The 20,683-nt window shown below is 43.6% G+C and overlaps 1 protein-coding gene across 1 annotated transcript in view; it reads right to left on the bottom strand.

Moving 5' to 3' along the window:
• ece2a (endothelin converting enzyme 2a) overlaps window positions 1-20,683 on the bottom strand; it is an 85,073-nt gene that overhangs the window by 31,944 nt on the left and 32,446 nt on the right. The window contains exon 3 of the mRNA XM_069685366.1: window positions 8,374-8,657. Within this exon, the coding sequence (XP_069541467.1) occupies window positions 8,374-8,657 (284 nt within the window). The remainder of the gene's footprint in view (window positions 1-8,373; window positions 8,658-20,683) is intronic.

Here is a 20,683-nt window from a genome sequence, read left to right as displayed (position 1 = left end):
TCCTAACCTGTGCCACATGTCTGCACAGGTGTTTTAAAGTGCTATTATGATAATCCAAAAACTGTTGATCGCTTTGATGATGCATATTTACAAGAGGACCTTTTCAAAGATTAAATCAGTGCTGCAAAGAAATTTAAGAACTTTATGTCCATGCTTTATATAGTAAAATATACACCAACAAGCATACATTTAACTTGATGTGTGTTAAATGACAATATGATTCATTGGTTACACATCATTTTCCAATCTCTCTGCTAAGCTTCAGCTTTAACAAGAATACAGAACAGGGTGACATATAAAAGGAAATGTGTGAAAAATGAGAGGAGAGACAATAAAGTGGATTGGTGTAATCCACTTTATCCTGGTACAAAAGGTTCAAACAGCAGTTTAAACATGCTGAAGCCAATGTCAGTGATGTCAACGAGCACTACAATAAACTCAGAGGAGGAAGGCTGAAGTGTTTCTATGTGTGCACGATTGTTATGCCGTCTATGTGTGTGTGTTTGTGTCCTAAGACGAATGTTCCCGTGAGGCCGTCTTCCCGGCAGGCGTCCAAGCTTCCCGGTAATGGAGCAGAGGGAGAGCTCTCCACAGCAGGAGCCAGGCACAACCAATCAATGTCAGTGAATGTCTCGGGATGATGTCATGACATGAACCTCTCCACCGGCGATGGGTGGGTGGGTTCACAGACAAATGTTTTCCAATACACAAGGAGGCGTGGGAATACAGCTCCAGCTCCTCGCACATCTGAAGTAAGATCAGCGTCGGAGAAAATGTTCTGTTCGGCTAAAATGTGACTGAAACCAAACACAAGATGTTATGAATGGACTGAAATGAGTCATGTACAAACATTTCATTCAGAATAGAGGGTATATGGTTTAACAGAGTAAATGAACTGAAAGAATTAATCACCATATATCTCTCAAATATCATCTATTACTCTCCAGTTTTTCCTGTGCGTGTTCCTGAGCTCTGCCTTTTCCTCCTATCAGCTGGGAATACTAACAATGGAGCCGCCACTGCTGCAGTCTGGTCTGCAATGGGTACTATTGGTGTCCCCTGGATTATGCAACGTTACCATTAAGAGGAAAGAAAGAGAGTAGTAGGTCCCCCGCCACTCTCAGTTATAGAGACATTCTCGGAAAAAGAGGGAGAAGAAAGGGGTGAGGGGGGTGTTTCTGTGTTTATGTGTTGCTGTGGTGACGTTGTAGGACCCCCGTTAGAGCCTTGAAGCTTTAAAGATCTCTATATGAGACTCTACAGTTTGTTGCATGTCACGCTGTGTGAGATGGGCCTAATAAGGCCTCGGTCGTAATGTGTCGGACATGACATCAATCCTGTCAGCCATCGACGCCGCTTGTTAAATGCAGCACAATAAACTTTGGCAGTAAAGCCATGCACGGCCTTGAATCTGAACACATCAAAAGAGGTTGTGAAATTGGTGCAGCAGGGACAAGCGGGCAGTATGTAACAGTTATTCTTCAAAATGAGTTTTAAGATTCTATTCTGATTAAAGGGCCAAATGTCTAGTCCTAGTTAGTGTCACTTACAAATGAGGACATATTTTGAAAATATGTTAAAGACATTACTTCCAAATAAAATATTCTCATTTAGGTCTTTTATTTGCAGAAAATGACGACTGGTTAAGATAATCAAAAGATGTTTTTCAGACCTGAATTAAGCAAAGAAAACACGTTCATGTTTACTTTTAAACAACAGAATACTAATGTTTTAACTTAGGGAGAGTTCACAATCAATATTTAGTGGAATAACCCTGATATTAAATCACAGCTTTCATGCATCTTGGAAGATTTTCACATTGCTGTTGGGTGACGTTAGGCCGCTCTTCGTGCAGCTCTGCTTGTTCGATGGCTTGTGACCATCCATCTTCCTCTTGATCACATTCAGGAGGTGTTCAATGGGGTTCAGGTCTGGACTGGGCTGGCCATGACAATCTAGAGAGACATGCCGATGTGAGGGACATTTGGAGCGGTCTCTATTCCGGAGCTGTAGAACTTTTATTTTGGTGGGAGCTGTAACAGTGACACATGTTGACACATAACGATGTTTTGTTGCATAATTTGATGCAAGAACATGATTTCGCCCAAAGCCTGAAAACGATTGTGACAAATGATTGTCAGGACCAGAGCCAGGATTGATCACAGCAGACGGCCTGCAGTCGTTCAAGCCATCAAACTGACACTTCAAGATTAAACTTTTGGTGACCCTTTGAGCTGGTAAAACCATTTCTATATCAACTTACACTCTCCACAACACATATAAAAAAAGCTGTTCTCAGTTTAAAGATACAAATGGGTGACAAGTGTTCTGCACCAAACACAGGCAATCTCTAAAGGTGTCCTTCATCAGATTTGGCTTTAATTCAGATTCTCTCACTAATAAACTGACACTTTGCAGAATTACAAAACTTGTGAACTTGGCTAAAATTCAGACCTTGCATTATCAACAAAACTCCCTTCAGTCCCCTTAAGCAAACAAGCGAAGGACTCGGGGGACACTGATCTTCAGCTGACTCAGCACTCTGACCGCCCGGCGAGGGAAGAAAAAAGGAAAAATCACCGATAAAGTATCATGTCGACTTTCTGAAACAGGACTGCAAAATAATCTTGATGCTAAAACGTCGTCCTTTGGAGCCCAAGAACCCGTCTTTACCTCTTTAAACAGGACTAAAAGGTTAGCAATTAAAAGTGTTAGTCTGAGATGATATCCAAGGAAAGTGTCTCCATAGCAACAGTAAGAGTGATTCACAGAGCATGTCAGGCTGTGAAATAAATTTCACACCTCGGTGCACCACGGCCGCTGCTGTGAGATTTTGTTTATGTGTGCATGTGTTAGCAGCAAAAATAAGACTGTATTGTTGTTACATGATTCTGTTTACAGTTTGTGTGTCTGTGTGTGTGCGGGCGTTTCTGCAGGCCTGGTTTCTGCTGCGTTATTATGTGCAGATTTCTGCCTCTATAACTTGTTAGCTTTACATACTGACATATGTGTTAGCATGTTTTGTTATCATGCTAATGAGAAAAACCATCTTTTAACACTACATGTTTTGTTCTGGTGATTGCAAATTGGATTTTTCTTTTTTTTTTTTCCTCAACTTTATTGCTTTTGTTAGGAAACACTCACAAAGCACATTTTAGATTAAAGTTCGGTCCACTTTTTTTTCCTTCCCTCTCCTTTGCTACCTTCTTCCTTTGCTCTCACACTGGCGCGCTGCTCATTAGCTTTCTGTCAGTCTTGGTTTCTCTCCTACTCCCCCTCTTTTATCCCCTCTTTTTCTCCTGTGTTATCCTTCACACTCTCCTATTTCTCCTCTTCCCTTCCATGTATGTGTATCCTCTTTTCATCACCTCGTTTTCTTTCTCTCCTTCCCGCCTTTCTTTCTCTCTCTTGTTCGTCTCCACCTCTCCCCCTTTTTATTGTTTTGTGAGAATGTTTTTGCGAGAAATTAAAGTAGGCTATGAACTCGACTCCCACATTCCTGCTAAACACACACACACACACACACACACACACACACACACACACAAACCTGCATATTTACTGGAATCGTGACTGCTGTACCCGAGCCACAGTGCGAGAGCAAAAATACACCAGCGCAGAGGACTATCGACTTCTCTGTGATCACACAGACACACACACCAAAGACGCTGAAGAGTGAAGCACAAACGCAACATGAACACAATCACACATTAGCATCTCCACACAGCCCTGAGCATAAAGCAGGTGAGAGGAACCAAGGTGGAGATGAGGGATAAAGCGGAGTGAGAGGCAGAAGTGAGAAGAAGAGAGGGTGCGAAGAGATGCAGGTGATGACGAGTGAGAAGACTTTTACACGGTTTAATGGCGCTCAGACGAGGCTGCTTCGTGAGTTCAGCTTCAAGGGAAGTCAAATCCTCCATCTGTCCCCCACACACACTCACTGATCCTTCTTTAATACTTCCTTCTGCTGGAGGAAAACACCCAGGACATTGTCTGCTTCTTGTGCATGTGTGTGTGTGTTGCTATTGTCAGACACTGTCCCTGAAACTTGGCCCATATTCAGCCCAGTATATGCCTTTGTTTACTGCTCCAGTCCAGCTTGAAACCTGCTCAGCTCGTAGCATTACAACCCGAGTTGATTCAGCGAGATCAAAAGCTCCTCTAAGATCTTCAGTCTGAGAACATTTTGCAGGCATCATCTTCTATCAGCGATGATTGTTTGTTTGAACAACCAAACAGTAAATGCACTTCATGTATCAACCAAATCCCTTTAGTTCACAGTGACATATATTTTACCAAGTGACTGCACAGAGCTCCATCAATAGAGCTGTTTCTGACTCATTCCAACCAAGCCTATCGAATGCACAGCCAGTGTGAATTGACCTCTAATTCAGTAGAACGGTTTATAACTATCATAATAGCACTGATAGAATGTAACTCAATGGCAAAATAATACAAACAGCAAAGAAGGAAGGACCCAGCTTGGGTTCAAAGAGTGCAAAGTACTTTATGTAAGACATAAGCTGTGTCTCAATTCAAGGGCTGCATCAAGGACGCGGCCTACGAAGGATGCGTCATCCATAACATAACTGACTTCACGTAACTGTAGAGTCAAGGATCCTTTTATGTTTTTATATTTGTTCGCTTGCTAAAAGTGTATTCCTCGGCCGCTTAAGAGTCCACCATCTCGTTTGAATTGGCGCAATAATTCTTAGGATACATTAAGGATAAGGGTGCGCCGCTGTGATGCAATCGGCCTTCAAATACATCCTTCAAAGGATGCAGCCCCTGAATTGGGACACAGGTATAGATTGCTATCATGCATACTTGCTAGCTTACAGTCTTCTTCCTTGCTTTTATTAGAGCATAAAAACACTTTACCATCAGCAACTATCAAACAGAATGCAACCAGCGGCAGTTTGTAAATTGGGAAACGCACATGAACATGTTGGGCAAATGTTTTGATTTATTAATCAATGCGCTGGTAGCCTACAAACTAGTGCCAAGTAGTATGGAAACTGCTTGAGTCAAATACCTGCATGTGATCTACTTTGTACCAAGATCTAGATATTTGTGTGCTAATGCACGCAACCAATGAGCACAAGCCTTCTTTGACTTGATGCAACATGTGATTGGCTCTCGAAAGAAGCTGCTACAACCCACACTGACCGTGGTGTGCTGAATTAGAGCAGGTGTATTTGACGGAGTTGACAGTTCAGCTTGGCAAGATGTCCAAAACACTATGAAACTATGGCCGATTTTACACAACTCAATGTTTTCATCAGTGTTGAATTAAGTTGATAACATCACTTTAAGGGTGCTGGCATTGTCTTTCTAAACAATAGCCAACTCTACAACTGACATTTTCAGTAGAATATTCACCTGCAAACATTTTTCAGTGTAATCTATATAATTGAGTGAAAATATAAAAGTGTAATTTATAAGTACCTGGTAAAAGGGCAGATTTTAATAGGTTAAATCTGCATGCTTCCATTAAAATGATTCACACAATCTGACCTTTTCCACTGTTGCACTTATTGTAATGACATATTCAGTCTTAAATATACCTGTAATTACAAAAGTAAACTTTGAATTACCCCTAATTTATCAGTGCTCCCAACGCGACAGTGAGTACAGCATGAGTAATTCACCATTCAGAGGTTGAGTACTTTCGTTGATAGCAGCATTCTCTTGTCTTACTGTGTCAAGGTCAACCATGGCTAATGGCCAAAACATTGTCATTGTCACATTGACACAGTGGTGGTTAGAGCTGCAGCCAGCAGCTGAAGGGCACTCCACGTCATCTAAATCAACTGATGGGCTGCAATGAGTGGAGTGGAAATGTAAAGTGCCACCATTACTGATTTCACTGTGAGAGAGAAGTCATTTACAGATAAACTCTGACTGCGGCAGAGCGTTCAACTCATCATACTGTAGGCGTGGAAAGACTCTTGTTGCTTGTAGAATACTGAAAAGGAAAACATGGACCAACCTACAGTTTATATCTCAAGTAGGCTTCTGTGTATAACTGTCTTCTAAAAGAAAACATCCTCTTCCTCCCGCAGTAGAACAATAGTGAATCAGGCCAGTTGGAAGCTGCTGCAGCTGGCTTGTAAAGAGCTAAACATGTATGGTATTAAACTATAGCCCCTTTTATATAACAAGTTCAAGGCAGGACTGTCACGCCTCGGTGACGCCTCGTCTTAAATGTTAAATGCACAGAAGTGTAATGGTGGGGCGGAGTCATTCCGCTTCTGAGCCAGCATCAGAGGTAGTAACAGAGGCGTAAGGGAGTGTAAACGGCGGAGTGTATGTGTGTCTGTGAAGCCTGCGCTGTTTGTTTAAATGACGTGGACCTTTTGCTTCCGGGAGCTGTGTAAAAACACACACCGAGGCAGCTTCACGCCAGCGTTGCTTGGTTCAATGTTACATGGCAAAGGCGGCGTAATGATGAATTGAAACTGACAATGCACCTGTTCATTTATGGATAAGTTAAACAATTAAACACAAATCTGTTCTATTAAAAGAAAATTATTAACTTTAATCTCATATATGATAAGTTCTCACCATGAATGAAGTTTGATTTTGCATAAAAGTGCAGATAATTGTATAAAAAAAGATGTTTTTCTTTTTAAATGTTATCGTTTTCTAAGTTGTGAATGTGTTATATTTGAGCATATATCCAGCTTGACTTAGAGTACCACATGCAGTGGTAGCAGGGCTCGACATAAGCACTGGCCTGGTGGCCCGACGGTAGGTTTTTACCCACTGGGCCAGTAGATTAAGCATTTAACTGGCCCAACCACAAGCCCACAGTGTAAACAATATAGTAGCCCTTCTGAGATTCACAGTCCCGACGGACGGGACTATTTTTATTTATTTAACCTTTATTTAACCAGGTAGTCCCATTGAGATTAAGAATCTCCTTTTCAAGTGAGACCTGGCCAAGACAGCAGCAAAAAACACAAAGTTGCAGACAGATGCACAAACAGGGACAAATTAAAAAAAGAAAAGAAAGTTGTACAAGCAGGCAATTTAAAGACATCGACGTCTTATGGAATCTGCCTCTAAGTCTTTCATTTTAGATTTGAAAGCATTCGTGTCCGGGCATTTGGGACAGAGAGTAATATGAAGTCCCGAGAACGCAGTAAATATTGTCCAGCACTTTTCTGTGTGATAAAAACACAAGTAGTGTGGAAGCAGACCAAGAATTGCCTTATATAGAAAAGTGTGCTAATGTATGAGCCTATGGGTCGCCAGAGGAGGCCATCCTACCCGAGAGTATAATTCACAATGGTGAGTCAGAGCTTTACAGTTGGTAATGAACCTCAGGGATGCATGGTAAGCTGTATCAACCATATGAAGACACTGAGCAGAGGCGTGCATATACAAATAACTAATTACTGTCTACGCAGAATTGCTACTGCTGTCAACAATACGTTACATGCTACTCGCTGCACTCGTGACAGAGCAGCTGTCATTCTAGAACACGCTAATTGACGTTCGCAAGCTACTGGGACTAGTATAAATACACACGTTTTCGTTTTTCAGACGGGCCGTTACGTGAGGTGGCAAGTGTGTGTATTCCCGTTATCAGCTGCAGCTCGTCCCGGTGCACGTCAGCGCTGTGGCTACATAAACAGACCGTTCACAGAACGGACGTGGTGCGGACTGTTTAAAGGCTACAGTAAGTTGGAGACGATTTTGTTTCAAAACGTTACTCTCACGGGCTGACACGCTAATCAAACATACAGCATTGAACAGCGTCAGAAATGGTAGGTACAGCTTATAAGTAACGCAACTGCAGCTATTACTACTTATTCATGCGGGTGTCAGAGTTGCTGAACCAAGAGTGTTAAAGGAAGCCTCTTTATACCCATATGCTTATTTTGGTCTATAAGTTTATAATAGTTTCACAATTGACTGAATACATATTCAGTAATAAGAACCCTTACATAAGTAGAAACTGAATTTTACGTTGAAAAATTTCCAAAATAACAAATTATCTCAGGGCCAGTGGTTTTAATGGCAGGGCCAGTGAATTTGTAAAGTTACTGGCCCGGAGTGCCAGTGGAAAATTGTGCTCATTGTCGACCCGTGGGTAGCAAAGAAAAATGCAATTAGCACTGAAACTTATTGGGAAAAATCCTGCATCTATAAATCTACTTACATTCTGTCATATTGGTATTTAAAGGTTGGATTCAAATATTTAGTTGTAACAGCTGAGGTTTGGTATCTTTATCTCATATGCAAACACAGATGCAAACAGAACAGGAACACAAGTAACACAAGTATTTTGTTATCCCACTAAACTTGGGATCTCAAATCAAGAGATATACAACTCTAAGAGGATTGACAGATGTTTAACGATACCTCTGTGAGTGCTTGGTGAATGAAACAGGCGGTCTGAGGTGAAACCCTCCACGGTGACTTCTCTCCCACCATGATGGCGTCCAGCGTGGCCTTTTCTAGGACGACATCAAAGGACGCGTCGGGGAAGGCGAGCTGGCGCACGTCCATCTGATGCCAGCTCATACCCGGGCAGTCGCTGTGCCTGGCGCTCATTGTGCTGATGCACACTGAGGAGTAGTCTACGTTGGTGATGGAGCGGTAGCCGGCGCTGTACATGTCGCCGCTCATGCTGCTGTTCCCACAACCTGAAGGGAGAGAGAGAGAAGGAAGCTGAGACATGTTGGAAGACAAGTAGGAGAGGAAGATGAGAGAGGGGGAGACTGAAACCAATACGTCTGTGATGACTCAAATCTCCACTATGAGTAAACAATGGTGTGATCAATATAGCAACATGTGATGACAACAGAGGCTGCTATGACTGGGACCATCTCTCCTGTGATTGATGACACAGAGACAAGCACACAAACGGTCTATTTGATCAAGCTGCTGTTCAATCATGAGCTGAAATGGAAACCTCCCACCCAAGGGGGATATTATGTGTTTGGGGGGTGGGATCAACTTATTCTGATTTGACCTTGGCACAATATCCATCACAGAAAACAACAACTTGTAGCTTGTCACGGGGCGAAAGATGCATGAAAGCCGAGGAGGGAAATAAAAGAAGACAAAGGAGAAGTGAAGATCGACTCTCGTGCTGCAAGACGAGATGAAAATAATCTACAGAACGCAGCATCTCACCTTTAGGATCAGATGACTCATAGATCGTGCTGATGGAGGAGGAGGAGGAGTGGGAGGAGTACATAAGCAAAAGAGAGAAAAGGGGAAGGCAGGAGTAGGAGGAGGACATGGGGGAGTCATATACAGTATTTTAATGCATATATTCGGTTCCAGTAAAGGTGAAGCGCACGTGTGTTTGTTGTATTGCCGATTCAGACCGAGTGTGCGTGTGTGTTTAAGGGCCTGCGGAAGGGGGCGAGTGTGCGACAGGTGGGGCTGTGACTTCCGGCAGCACGTTGGCTCCGACACCTCCGTTTCAAACGTGTGGTTGGCGCTTGTTATCACCTTAGGTCTTCATCTAATTACCAGAATCCAAAGTGTGTGTGTGTGTGTGTGTGCGAACATGTAAGACTGATTCTGTTAGCAGCCTCACACGCTCAACAACACGTTTGGAACCTGTTTAGCTGTGTGTGTGTGTGTGTGTGTGTGTGTGTGTGTGCGTGCAGTACATTCAGAAACTTGTACTAAGTGTTCTAAGTTCGTTCACACATATAGACACACACGGAGAACTGAGAGGCCGCACAAACAGAATTAAAGCGACAGGAGAGACGCAACACGAGCCAGCATTGTAAGCTGCTAATGCATGCAAATATAAGTGTGTGTGTGTGTGTGTGTGTGTGTGTGTTCCAGACATCAGAGGGCTGGAGCTGTGCTGTCCCCTGATGGCTTTTCCTGCGAGGTTGGCTTCAAAACAAGGGAATAAGAGCGTCAGCAAAGCTTGTTACAATCAAATACTGGCTGGGATATGAGAGAATTCGTCAGGGTTGAATTACAGCAGGCTCAACAGGTTGTTTCAGAAGACTTTCCGAGAGGTTTTAAAGAGGAAAAAGCTTTGTGAAATAGTGTGGAGGAGAGAAAGGAGAGAAAAAGGGTCAGAAACATGATGCACGGAGGAGGGAAGAAGTCTGAAGAGGTCAAGGCTTCAGCGACACTGTGATGGTACCATGAAAAAATGGTGTCATCACCCTTCATCAAAACAAAAACATCATTTTGCCGTCCACATCCTCATAAATCTGTGGCCTTGTTTATGCCCAGATTAGTCTCTCTCCAGAGGGGGTTGAAGCGCTCCTGCACTCCCCTCTCAATTCCCCGAACATGCCGCACATTGTTTCCAAAGGGTTCCCCCCGCTGACACAGCTATGTGTGTGTGTGTGTGTGTTTTCATTTTTCCATGCACTCTGCTCTCCGCAAAGGGGGTGTCACATGACAGTTCATTCCTTGGGGTTGTCACCACAATTATAGTTGCCAGGCTGTCATCAAGGACACAGCTCTCATTTTGGTCTGTGACATCAGCTGGTGCCCCCCGCGACCTCCGACCTTTATACACACACACACACACACAGCCACAGGAAGAAATCTGACAGAGTGAACTTCATCTGTGTCAGTGTGTGTGTGTGTGTGGTGTGTGTGTGTGTGTGTGGGGGGGATCCTAGAGTGCATAAGCCACGTGTGTTAATGTGACAAAGGTTTATTCAGGATACTCGGCCAGTCTGGAGCCTGGTTCTGTTTTTGCTCCAGCTGGCAGCGAGGAAGATAAAACCTGCTGATAGGCAGAGAGCACATCCTAACTGGATTATCCAGAGCGGCAGAGAGGGGGACTAAAGTTAGAGGTGTCATATCACCTTCCTCTGCTGGCTGTGTGAGTGTGTGAGTGTGTGTGTGTGTGTGCGTGATGGAAACTTTGAGTCCAGGTCTTAAAAAGTATCATACCATGCATAACAAATCTGCAAAAACAAACTGTGGTGAACATCCGTCATCCACTTGTGACATGTGCAAACTGTTTGTGCAGAATCTCCTGTATCTATGTGCGGAGTGGCAAAAATGATGCACATAACAAACATGTTTTTTTGAAATAGTAGAAGAAGTAAACCAGCTTGACGAGAGACTCTCAGCTGTGGTAACACACACAGGAGGTAAGCCTGGAATGACAGTATTCCTCTAATGCTTGTGCACAGTTTGCTTACCAGGAAGAGGGCCACTCACCACGATGTTTCCCTGAATGAGACTGTTTAATTATACACTGATCAGCCCTAACATTATGACCACCTGCCTAATATTGTGCAGGTCCCCCTTTGCCACCAAAACAGCCCTGACCCATCGAGGCATGGACTCCACATGAGCAGCAGATCCTGTAAGTCCTTAAAGTCACGAGGTGGGTCCTCCAGGGATCAGACTTGTTTGTCCAGCACGTCCCACAGATGCTCGATTGGATTGAGATCTGGGGAATTTGGAGGCCGAGTCAACACCTTGAACTTGTTGTCGTGTTCCTCAAACCATTCCTGAACCATGTTTGCAGTGTGGCAGGGCGCGTCATCCTGCTGAAAGAGGACACTGCCATTAGGGAATACTGTTTCCATGAAGGGGTGTACTTTGTCTGCAACAATGTTTTAGGTAGGTGGTACGTGTCAAAGTAGCATCCACATGAATGGCAGGACCCAAGGTTTCCCAGCAGAACAGTGCCCAAAGCATCACACTGCCGCTGCTGGCTTCCCATAGTGCATCCTGGTGCCATGCCCATGCTGACCTGCGGCTCCGCGGCCCCAAACTCAACGAGCTGTAAAGCACTGTGTTCTGACACCTTTCTATCAGAACCAGCATTAACTTTTTCAGCAACTTGAGATACAGTTGATCGGATCACACGGGCAGGCCTTCGCTCCCCACGTGCATCAATGAGTCTTGAACCTGTTGCTGGTTTACCAGTTTTCCTGTCTTGGGCCACTCTTGGTACCAGGAGTCACAGTTTCGGAGATGCTCTGACCCAGTCGTCTAGCCATCACAATTTGTCCCTAGTCAAAGTCGCTCACATCCTTACGCTTGCCCATTTTTCCTGCTTCAAACACATCAACTTCGAGGACAAAATGTTAACTTGCTGCCCAACATATCCCACCCACTGACAGGTCCAGTGTAATGAGATAATCAATGTTATTCTCTTCACCTGTCAGTGGTCATAGTGTTATGGCTGATCTGTGTATATTTTCTACAACAAACAGAATTTGTTGAAGTAACAATTTTGAAGATTTAAATTTTTGTGCTCTTGAGTGTCTCCCACTGGCGATAGTCGGTAATTCTTCCCAATTCAACCAGATGTCTAGGGCTGGTTCTAACTCTTGATTTTCTTCGCTTTCATTTGCAGACTTGAAGTTGTATCTGTAGTCATCAATCTTTTCTTGGTTTGTTCTGCCATAGTAGATTACTGTTTACTCGCAATGCTTACAGAGACCAGAAAAGCAGCCGCTTAGCTCCGCCTACCCTCTCTGGCAGACCAACCACTGCTGGGTGATGGAAAACACGTCACTAACTGGGCGCCACTTGTGATTTTTTCTGCAAATGACGCCCAGTCCATAAAAATACTATATACTGCAGATGCAAAGGCCGTAGGCTCAATCACCACTGTGTTACCTCATTCGGCGATAGATAGAGACTTAACAAACATTTATTTAGATGAAAAGTTTGAGATTGTTAATGTAAGTTAGTGATAAAAACAATGAAAAGATAAATTAGGATCGTGCAAATAACTAAATCTGACGCTTATTCTAGTCCCCACAAAGAAAATTTCATTTTTCATTTTTTCCTCATTTAACACTTTGCTGCAGTAAATTATCAAGCTGGCTGCCTACATGGGTGCTCACCTCATTCAGAGCACGAGTGTTTGTTTTCCATTTAGAAAGTTCTGCTCCATCGGAAAATCTGCTTGTACATCAATAAAATGATTAAATCTGATCCTAATTTGGATTGCAACAGCGACCCATCCACATACTTTAGATGTCAGCTAAGATTTAAGTTTCATTATTTTGCAGTCCTTGACTCTTACTCGACATGAACTGTTTGCGATGTGACCTTCGAGCTATCAGATGACCTCCCTCCACAAAATCAGCGACTCTCCAGAGTCCATCTATGGTCAGGAGGGGAGGTGGGTGGGGAACCCCTGCGAGGGAGCCAGCGGTGTGAAATATCAAAGCTGCTATCTCTGAGCTGAGACGAGCACAGCAGTGGAAACTCCATGATGTCAGCGGCATGCTGGGTATTCGTTCTCATCCCAGATTGGTTTAGACACATTAAGGATGGGGACCGCGGCCAGTGCTGATGAAAGGTGATGCTCACATGTGCTCTAGCAACAACACTGAGCCCCCCGTCACCCACGCACACCCCGCAGGCTCCGGGCTAGCCCGAGGTAAACTGATGCCTCGGTGACGCTCTGCAAAGTTCAGCGGCAACTTCTGTAAATGTCAACGTTTGAAAAAAGGGAAGTGTTTGTTTTTGTGTGTGTGTGCTAAGTGAACGGGGTGTGTGTGTGTTGGTGAATGCATGCAACTAAATCTGACATTAAACCTTATTTAGATTACTGATATTAAAATGCATTAAGTAACTGGAAGTGGAGAATCATGGGTGCAGTTTTGTGCACAAAGTGTGATTAAGTTTGACTGCGAGTGGCCGTGTCAGGTCAGAAGAGGCCCGCACGTGTCCCTGTGTTTGTGTGTGTGCACAGTGACAGTAATGCTTGCAGACAGTGTCACACTGGGCCTTGTTTTAACCAATTATCTCGTGTTATCTTCCCTCGAAACTGTTATCTGATTAATTAAGCATTACTGGTTGTATGACAAGCATTTGTTGACATTTGCACGCAATCACAGAGACACACACAAACGCCCGCACACGTGTCTTCAATTTATTTGACCTACATGGACTCTTGAGGCAGGGACATGCTTAAATTAAGTTAGAAAGGCTTTTAATCCGACCACCAGGCAAAAGTTTACTAATATATTTCTTTGGGCACAAGTGAAGGCAGGGTGGTGAAGACATGGAGATAAGTATCTTACAGTCTCATCTTGTTTTCATGGTGTTGTCCTCCACAAACATTGACAGAGGAAGTAAACAAAGAGTTTAAGAAGTTGGCCTGTTTTTTCATGAGATCTGTTTGACTCCCATATGAAGGTTGTTTTAAGGTCTAACGTGACCATTGAGTGACAAAAAGGCATCTGAATTGTTTTAAAAGAGAGGCTTCATGTATCCATATCAAAAGAGAAACTACAATTGAGTCCAGGTTAGAGATGGTTATCGAGAACAGTTATATTCTGGGACCGGTACGTAATTGGTCAGTACTGAAAGTACTGTTCTTTTTATCAGTACATAATGCAGTGGTTCTCAAACTTTTTCTGTCAAGCCCCCCCTTGGACAAAAAAAATTAGTTTAACTGTTATTGAAAGAAAGTCAAGATTGTGACCGTTCTTTTCACTTTTCTCTGAGTAATTTGCTGTGCACAAAAACCCAACTATTTCAATTGCTCCATCAGACTTTTTCAAATAGAAATATAATAAAACGTGCAATAACTTTTTCAGAACAATAACAATAAAGTTCATTCAGTGCTTAAAAAAAAACAGTGTTTCCGCTACATACATTTTGCTGTGGCGGCCCTGAAACAGTGACAGGAGTCACAGGACATCAATCACACGTGAAGTCGTGGCAACCAAATAAACAACAGCGGGACCAGTTTACTCCTCACAGTGTTCTAACGGGTAAAAGAGGGTCCTGTTTGTGTACTGTGCCACCCGAAAATGAGTCCGGGTTGTCTGACGTCAAAACATAGTTCAGCCTGCTACATTTTCCAAATGTTGGCGGGGGGCGCGCCCCACAGTTTGAGAATCACTGACATAACGTTAACATTCCGTCTTATTTATTGTCTTTATCATTCATTTGTTTCATTCTAATGTAGCTGGTGTCCGTCCCCTAGTGATGACGAAGCTGCCGGCATCAGGCAATGACGTTGCATCTTTGTGATCTCATGCTGGAGAAAGTCTAGAAGGTCAATATGGCGGACAGAGCAAAGAGTGCAAAAGTTTGGGCTCACTTTATCAAATTTAACTCTTCGTGCAATTTAGGTCAAAAGGTAGTCGCGTCTAAAGGGGGTAACGTGCAACGTCAGGAAACACACATTCAACAGCCTATAAATCTGAAGCAGTGCAGCGTGTTTGACTGCTTTAGCAAAGCGGCTAATGCTAACGCTGTTGCTAGTTTGTCCTGGTGGCTCTGATAGCAATGCTGCAGATGGGATTAGCCGGAAAACGCATGGTTCTGGAGTTATTCAGTCACTGTTTTAAGGTAGCTTCAGTTGTTAGCACTTTTAAGTTATGTACCAATTTAATCCATAGACAGTGTCAGTCAAGCCCCAGGCCTCCATCGCTAAACGAGGGAAAATGACGGAGAATGTCTCAGAGCTGTCGCCAAGTTTGTTGTACAAGATTAACTCCCCTACAGTTCAGTTGGTTTAGGTACACTAATAAGTGACAGCTCGCCCAAGTGTGAATTTTAAGTTGCCATGACAGCAAGAAAACTATTTTTGTTTAGCTTTTGATTGTTACCCTTTCCTTTATTGATCTGTTGTGAAAATGTCAGCCCAGCTTCCAATAAAAATATGGATCGTTTTTAAGAATAGTGCCCACAGCTTTTTCTGCCTCACCAGGAGACAGAGGAGTAGAGCTTGGTGAAGATTCAGTAGGGAGGAGGGGAGGTAGAGGTGGAAAGAAGGAGGTAAGATTGGAAAGAGAGATGGGCACGAGGAGTGATAGAAATTAAGTGGGGATGAAAGACATGTCAAGGAAGGGGAGAGGGAGAGAATAAAGAGGGGGAGAAGTCAGTAAATAAACGCCAAACTAATAAAGCAAGACAAGGTGAAAAATGGGGAACTGAGGGGAGAAGGGGGAGAGGATGAGCAAAGGAGAGGAAGGAGATGAGATACGACCCATCCTGGTCTGAAATCTCTCACTTGACAAACAAACCCTTTCCTCTCATCCCAGTGTCTTTCACTCACATTGACTAATCACCAGCCAAGGTGATGAAGGGGCTGTTAAATGCACCAATGTGTCGTGTTTCGGTTTGCACGAGCTGATTGGATCACAGCCTCGTCTCGCATCTACGCCAGATATAAATATTCCTTATTTCCACTTATTTTCAAGCAGTTTCAGATGCTCCAGAAAAGTTGCATCAGCAGCGCGGCCAGATGAAAATTCTTTCAAAAGCTCGGCTCTTCCGGCAAATTCTCCTCTCGAGTCCCTTCTCTTCCCTGCTCTCACAAAGCAACCTCAGTTATGTAAGTGGGGATACGAGGTAATTAGTGAGTGAATAATTAAGAGTTTGCCCGTGACTGTGTGACTGTTTGATGGAGTGTGAGCCTCTCTCTCTGTGTGTGTGAGTGATGGAGGACTTTTGGAAGGACTCCATTGTATGAATCTGCCTCTCTGCTGTGGCACGGAGCCTGAAGCATCTCTCTGATCCAAAACACCAACAGGCAGCAGGAACGGAGGCTCGGTAAATGGCACAGAGACTAGAGAGCCATATTTTCTCTCTTTTTAGCCAGAGCTAACAGTTATCGAAAGCCACCCACCTCCTTTTTTACACTACTATTTATGCCTTGTTATCTCCCCTTGCCTGAATTTATACAAAACCAGGAGTCAAGCGTTTGCAGCACATACAAATTTCCTGAAAACTGCCAGCCTGAGTGTTTTACACTTTACTCTCCGCTCAAAGAAAAATCCACTCGACTGTGGAAGCTGCAGCAGCACTACTGCATACCTCTCTGTCCTCAGCCGGGTCAGACAACAGACTGTGCCGCGGTGGAAATCTGGGGAACAAGAACAATGGAGAGAGCGCTCACATGGAGGGTGGGCGATGGTCAGACAAAGTGGGCGAGATGAGAGCAACAGGGGTGATGAAGTGTGGGAGTCAAACAGAAAGAGAGACAGAGAGAGCGTCTGGTAGAGAGCCTGACCGATGCAATTTGATCTGCTATTGCTGTGTAACTGAAGAGCGCACACACACACACACACACACACACACACACACACGAAGCATGAGTCAGGTGTGTCACTGCCCGTCAGGTGCTTGTAACGGATGATGTTGTTGTTTCTGGAAGTAAAACAGGCCACAACAACAAATGATCCTCTCTTCAAACAGTGAATAATGGTACAATGTAGATCTATTACTATGATGACAATTAACTCTCTAGTAGCTATTGTGTCCGTCTCTCGCTCCCTCCCAGCTTCCGTCCCACTGAAGAGGCCTCACGCCCCACATAACTCATCAAACTACAATCTCCATCACATCATGACATCTTCGGGGACGGGAGAAAAATGTGGATGTCAGTTGCGGGTTTCACGGTAAACCACGGTGCAAATCCAGATGGTTAGTACTACTGTGTTAAATTTTAATTATCATGATAACCGTGTTTGATTACCGCGCTTTAAAAAACTTGCAGCAAATACTATCCAGCGTCTCCAAGGCGCAAGCGCGCAGGTGCAGCATGCAATTTGGGTTTGTTTACAGTGACAACACGATGAAAGGCAGAGGAGGTTTTTCAGCCCCCTGAAAAGACTAAATCAAAGATGTGGTCATATTTTGGATTTCATAAGGATGCTGAGGGAAAGTTAATCGAAGATGGTTACCTTGTCTGCAGAGAAAAGATTGCTTCGAAAGGGGGCAACACTTCAAATATGCTGACTAATCATCGAGACCACCATCCACTACTTTACAGCAAATGCAAGGTAAGTTCACTTTTAGCCAGATGCATGATGTGGGTTTTAGGAGTGCCGGAAAATCTCATGGTGTCCGTCAAACTTGCTTGTCAATAATGTTAAACTGAAGCTCCAAGTCTTTTTAAAGTTTGAAACTGAATGAAAAGTGAAACTGAATGTTTTTGCTTTTACTCGTCTTGCTGCTGTATGCGTCGTGTCTCTGCTGCAGACTCTGACCGCTGGGGTCAGCCCTACACATGGGTCTGTATGTGACTGACTGACAGTACTTTCAGAGCCATAAAGAGAGAGAGTTGCGACATTGCAATGCTGGATCATAGAGCATATTGGACCGCCACCGACGCGACTCTCTGTCTACCTGGCTCTGGATACTTTGTTCGGGGAGTATGTGGGGCTGCTCCTCCGCTGCTCCTCCGCTGCTCCTCCGCTGTCCTGTACGTCCACAGCGAAAAGTGCACACTGACCTGATGCGGTTAATTGTGCTGTGCATGGGGTCATTGCATATGTTCAAATGCAACACAGAAGATAGACTCTGTGTGTGTGAGTGAGAGAATAATAAAAAATAATTACAACACTAATAGTAATAATAATATTACATTTGCTATTAATTTGTTTACAGAGTGGGCGTGCAGCAGGAAAGACGAGTGATGCTACTGGACCTGGTCCCTCATCAGCAGTGACACAGACACTCCAGCAGGCATTTCAGAGACAGGCTGCTTATGCACCCACATCAAAACATGCACCAGACCTCACTGCAGCCTTTCTACATTACATTGCAAAGGACATGATGCCATTTCAAATCCTTGAGAGGCCTGACTTCCTGAGGCTGATGAAGGTTGTTGTGCCTGATGGTTTTCATATGTTTACATAATATTTCTTTTTTCTCTGTTTTAGTGTTTATTTATACAAATACAATGCATAGTGCTGTTGTTATTTGTTATTATTGTGTGGTTTTCAAAATAAAACTTATTTTAATAAAATCAAATTTTTAACAATACCACAGTAATACTGATAACCGCGGTAATTTTGGTCACAATAATCGTGATATAACATTTTTATACCGTTACATCTCTATTGCAGTCATATTTGTGTCGTGCTTTAGCTCTCAGGGCTGAAACATCTAGATAAGTGTTGGATGTAATGCTATGACTAACATTCCCCCCACAGGATAAATTAAAGTCATGTCATTAAAACATTCCAACCAGTCTCAGCTGCACTTTGTGTTGAGTGCTAATTAGCAAATGTTAGCTGCTTAGTCATTGTTAGCATGCTGATGATGATATTAACTCCGGCATTGTGTCTACTGTAAGTGCAGCCTCACAGAGCTGCTAGCATGGCTGCAGACGCTAACTCTTGTTCTTTTATTTATTTTTACAGTTTTCTTCCACTGTGTACCAAAACTACCACTAGACACAGCAAAATCAGTGCAGATATTATGTTTCACACAACTAATGCTGAGTCAGCCACTGCCAGTTACACGATAACAAGCTAACAAACAACGCTAACATGATGCTGAAATGCTAAGACAAGATGCTACTTACACTTAACCTTCTGATAATGTCCTGTCGCTTATTTTGTGCACAAACAGACTCCTCATCCGAGTTGGGGTTTGACTGAGGCTCTAACATGTTTGGCTGAATCTCGTTCCTTTAACGCTAGCTAGCCACCTAGCTGGGCCAATAAGCCAAACTAGAATTTGTCATTGAGGGAAACTGAGTATAAGACATATCAACGTAACAAATATGATGCACACAGAGGGATCACATCACGAAAAGAAACTTTTATTTCACCCGAAGAGTAAATACTAAACCAGCTCTCTGTGTGCCATCTCACCACCACAGTGGAAACATCCCCTTCGTCACAGCTTTTGTCAGGTCATACTACCTGCATGATTTACAGTGAAGCCTGTCCACGCCTGTTTGTTTGCACAGTTGTGTTAACAGCTGTGTCTGTCAACAGCTCTCCCCTCTCGCTCCTCTTGATATTCATCACAGGCACGCTGAGTCAGTCGCAGAGGCACCATTATTTATTTTTCCATCAGGCTGTTCCAGCAAGAAACTATGTGCTTGTGTGTGTACGTGTGTGTGTGCGTGTTAAACCACAACCTGTTCTGTTTTTTTTCTTTGACTGGAAGCGTTTTAATCTGTCACTCAGTCAGTCAGTGGTGTAGCAGCAGAGAGGAGAGTCATGATTCAGCAAGAAATTATGTGTGAAAGTGTGTGTGTGCAATCAAGTTCACTAGAATCATTTTTCTTCTCCCTTTGAAGTTATGATTTCAGTTTAATGTATGTTTGTGAAATCAATGTGCTTTGCCAATGATCAAATACAATGGTGATTGAGTCTGTGGCTAAATGATGAAAGCACTTGCATTTGCTTTATTCTTTAGTGTTAAACAATGACTCTCACGATACGATATGAAATATGTGGCCCATGATAACTATAAAATCACGATACAGCGATTCTGCGATAATTAATATATTGCAAGACAATCATATAATGATACATGATGATATCTGATTAACTTCTTCAGCCAATTAATTTCCGTTTACGTTACTCTCATTATGTCACCGCGAGGAGTCATGCAGTAGTGACGTGATGAGTCAAAAGCCTTTTTTACACTGCGGCTCCTCCTCAGCGCCGTAGCGAAGCTCCATCATCATGCCACCTTTGTCATTCCACATCAGACCACGCAACGCCGACGTAAATCCGCCCCTGTGTGTGTTTTTAAATAGCGTTCCGGCGCTGCGGAAGCAAAACGTGCGCAAGGTGTACAGGTGCTTCAAATGCACACACGCGGCGCTGTACCCGCCTGCCGGCTCTGCAGGTTACACAGACGCCGTTTCGCCTCTGTTACTACCGCCGATGCCGGCTCAGCGGCGAAACGACTTCTCCCCACCATTACACCTCCGCGCGTTCTACAGAGAAGACGAAACGTAACAGAGGCGTAATAATCCCGCCTTGACTGGCAGTTT

The sequence above is a fragment of the Semicossyphus pulcher genome, unplaced genomic scaffold, assembly GCF_022749685.1.
Source record: "Semicossyphus pulcher isolate SPU_LCO1_2020_fin unplaced genomic scaffold, fSemPul1.0.p SCAF_7, whole genome shotgun sequence".
Classification (NCBI taxonomy): domain Eukaryota; kingdom Metazoa; phylum Chordata; class Actinopteri; order Labriformes; family Labridae; genus Semicossyphus; species Semicossyphus pulcher.
This window is presented reverse-complemented; position numbering and strand designations above follow the sequence as displayed.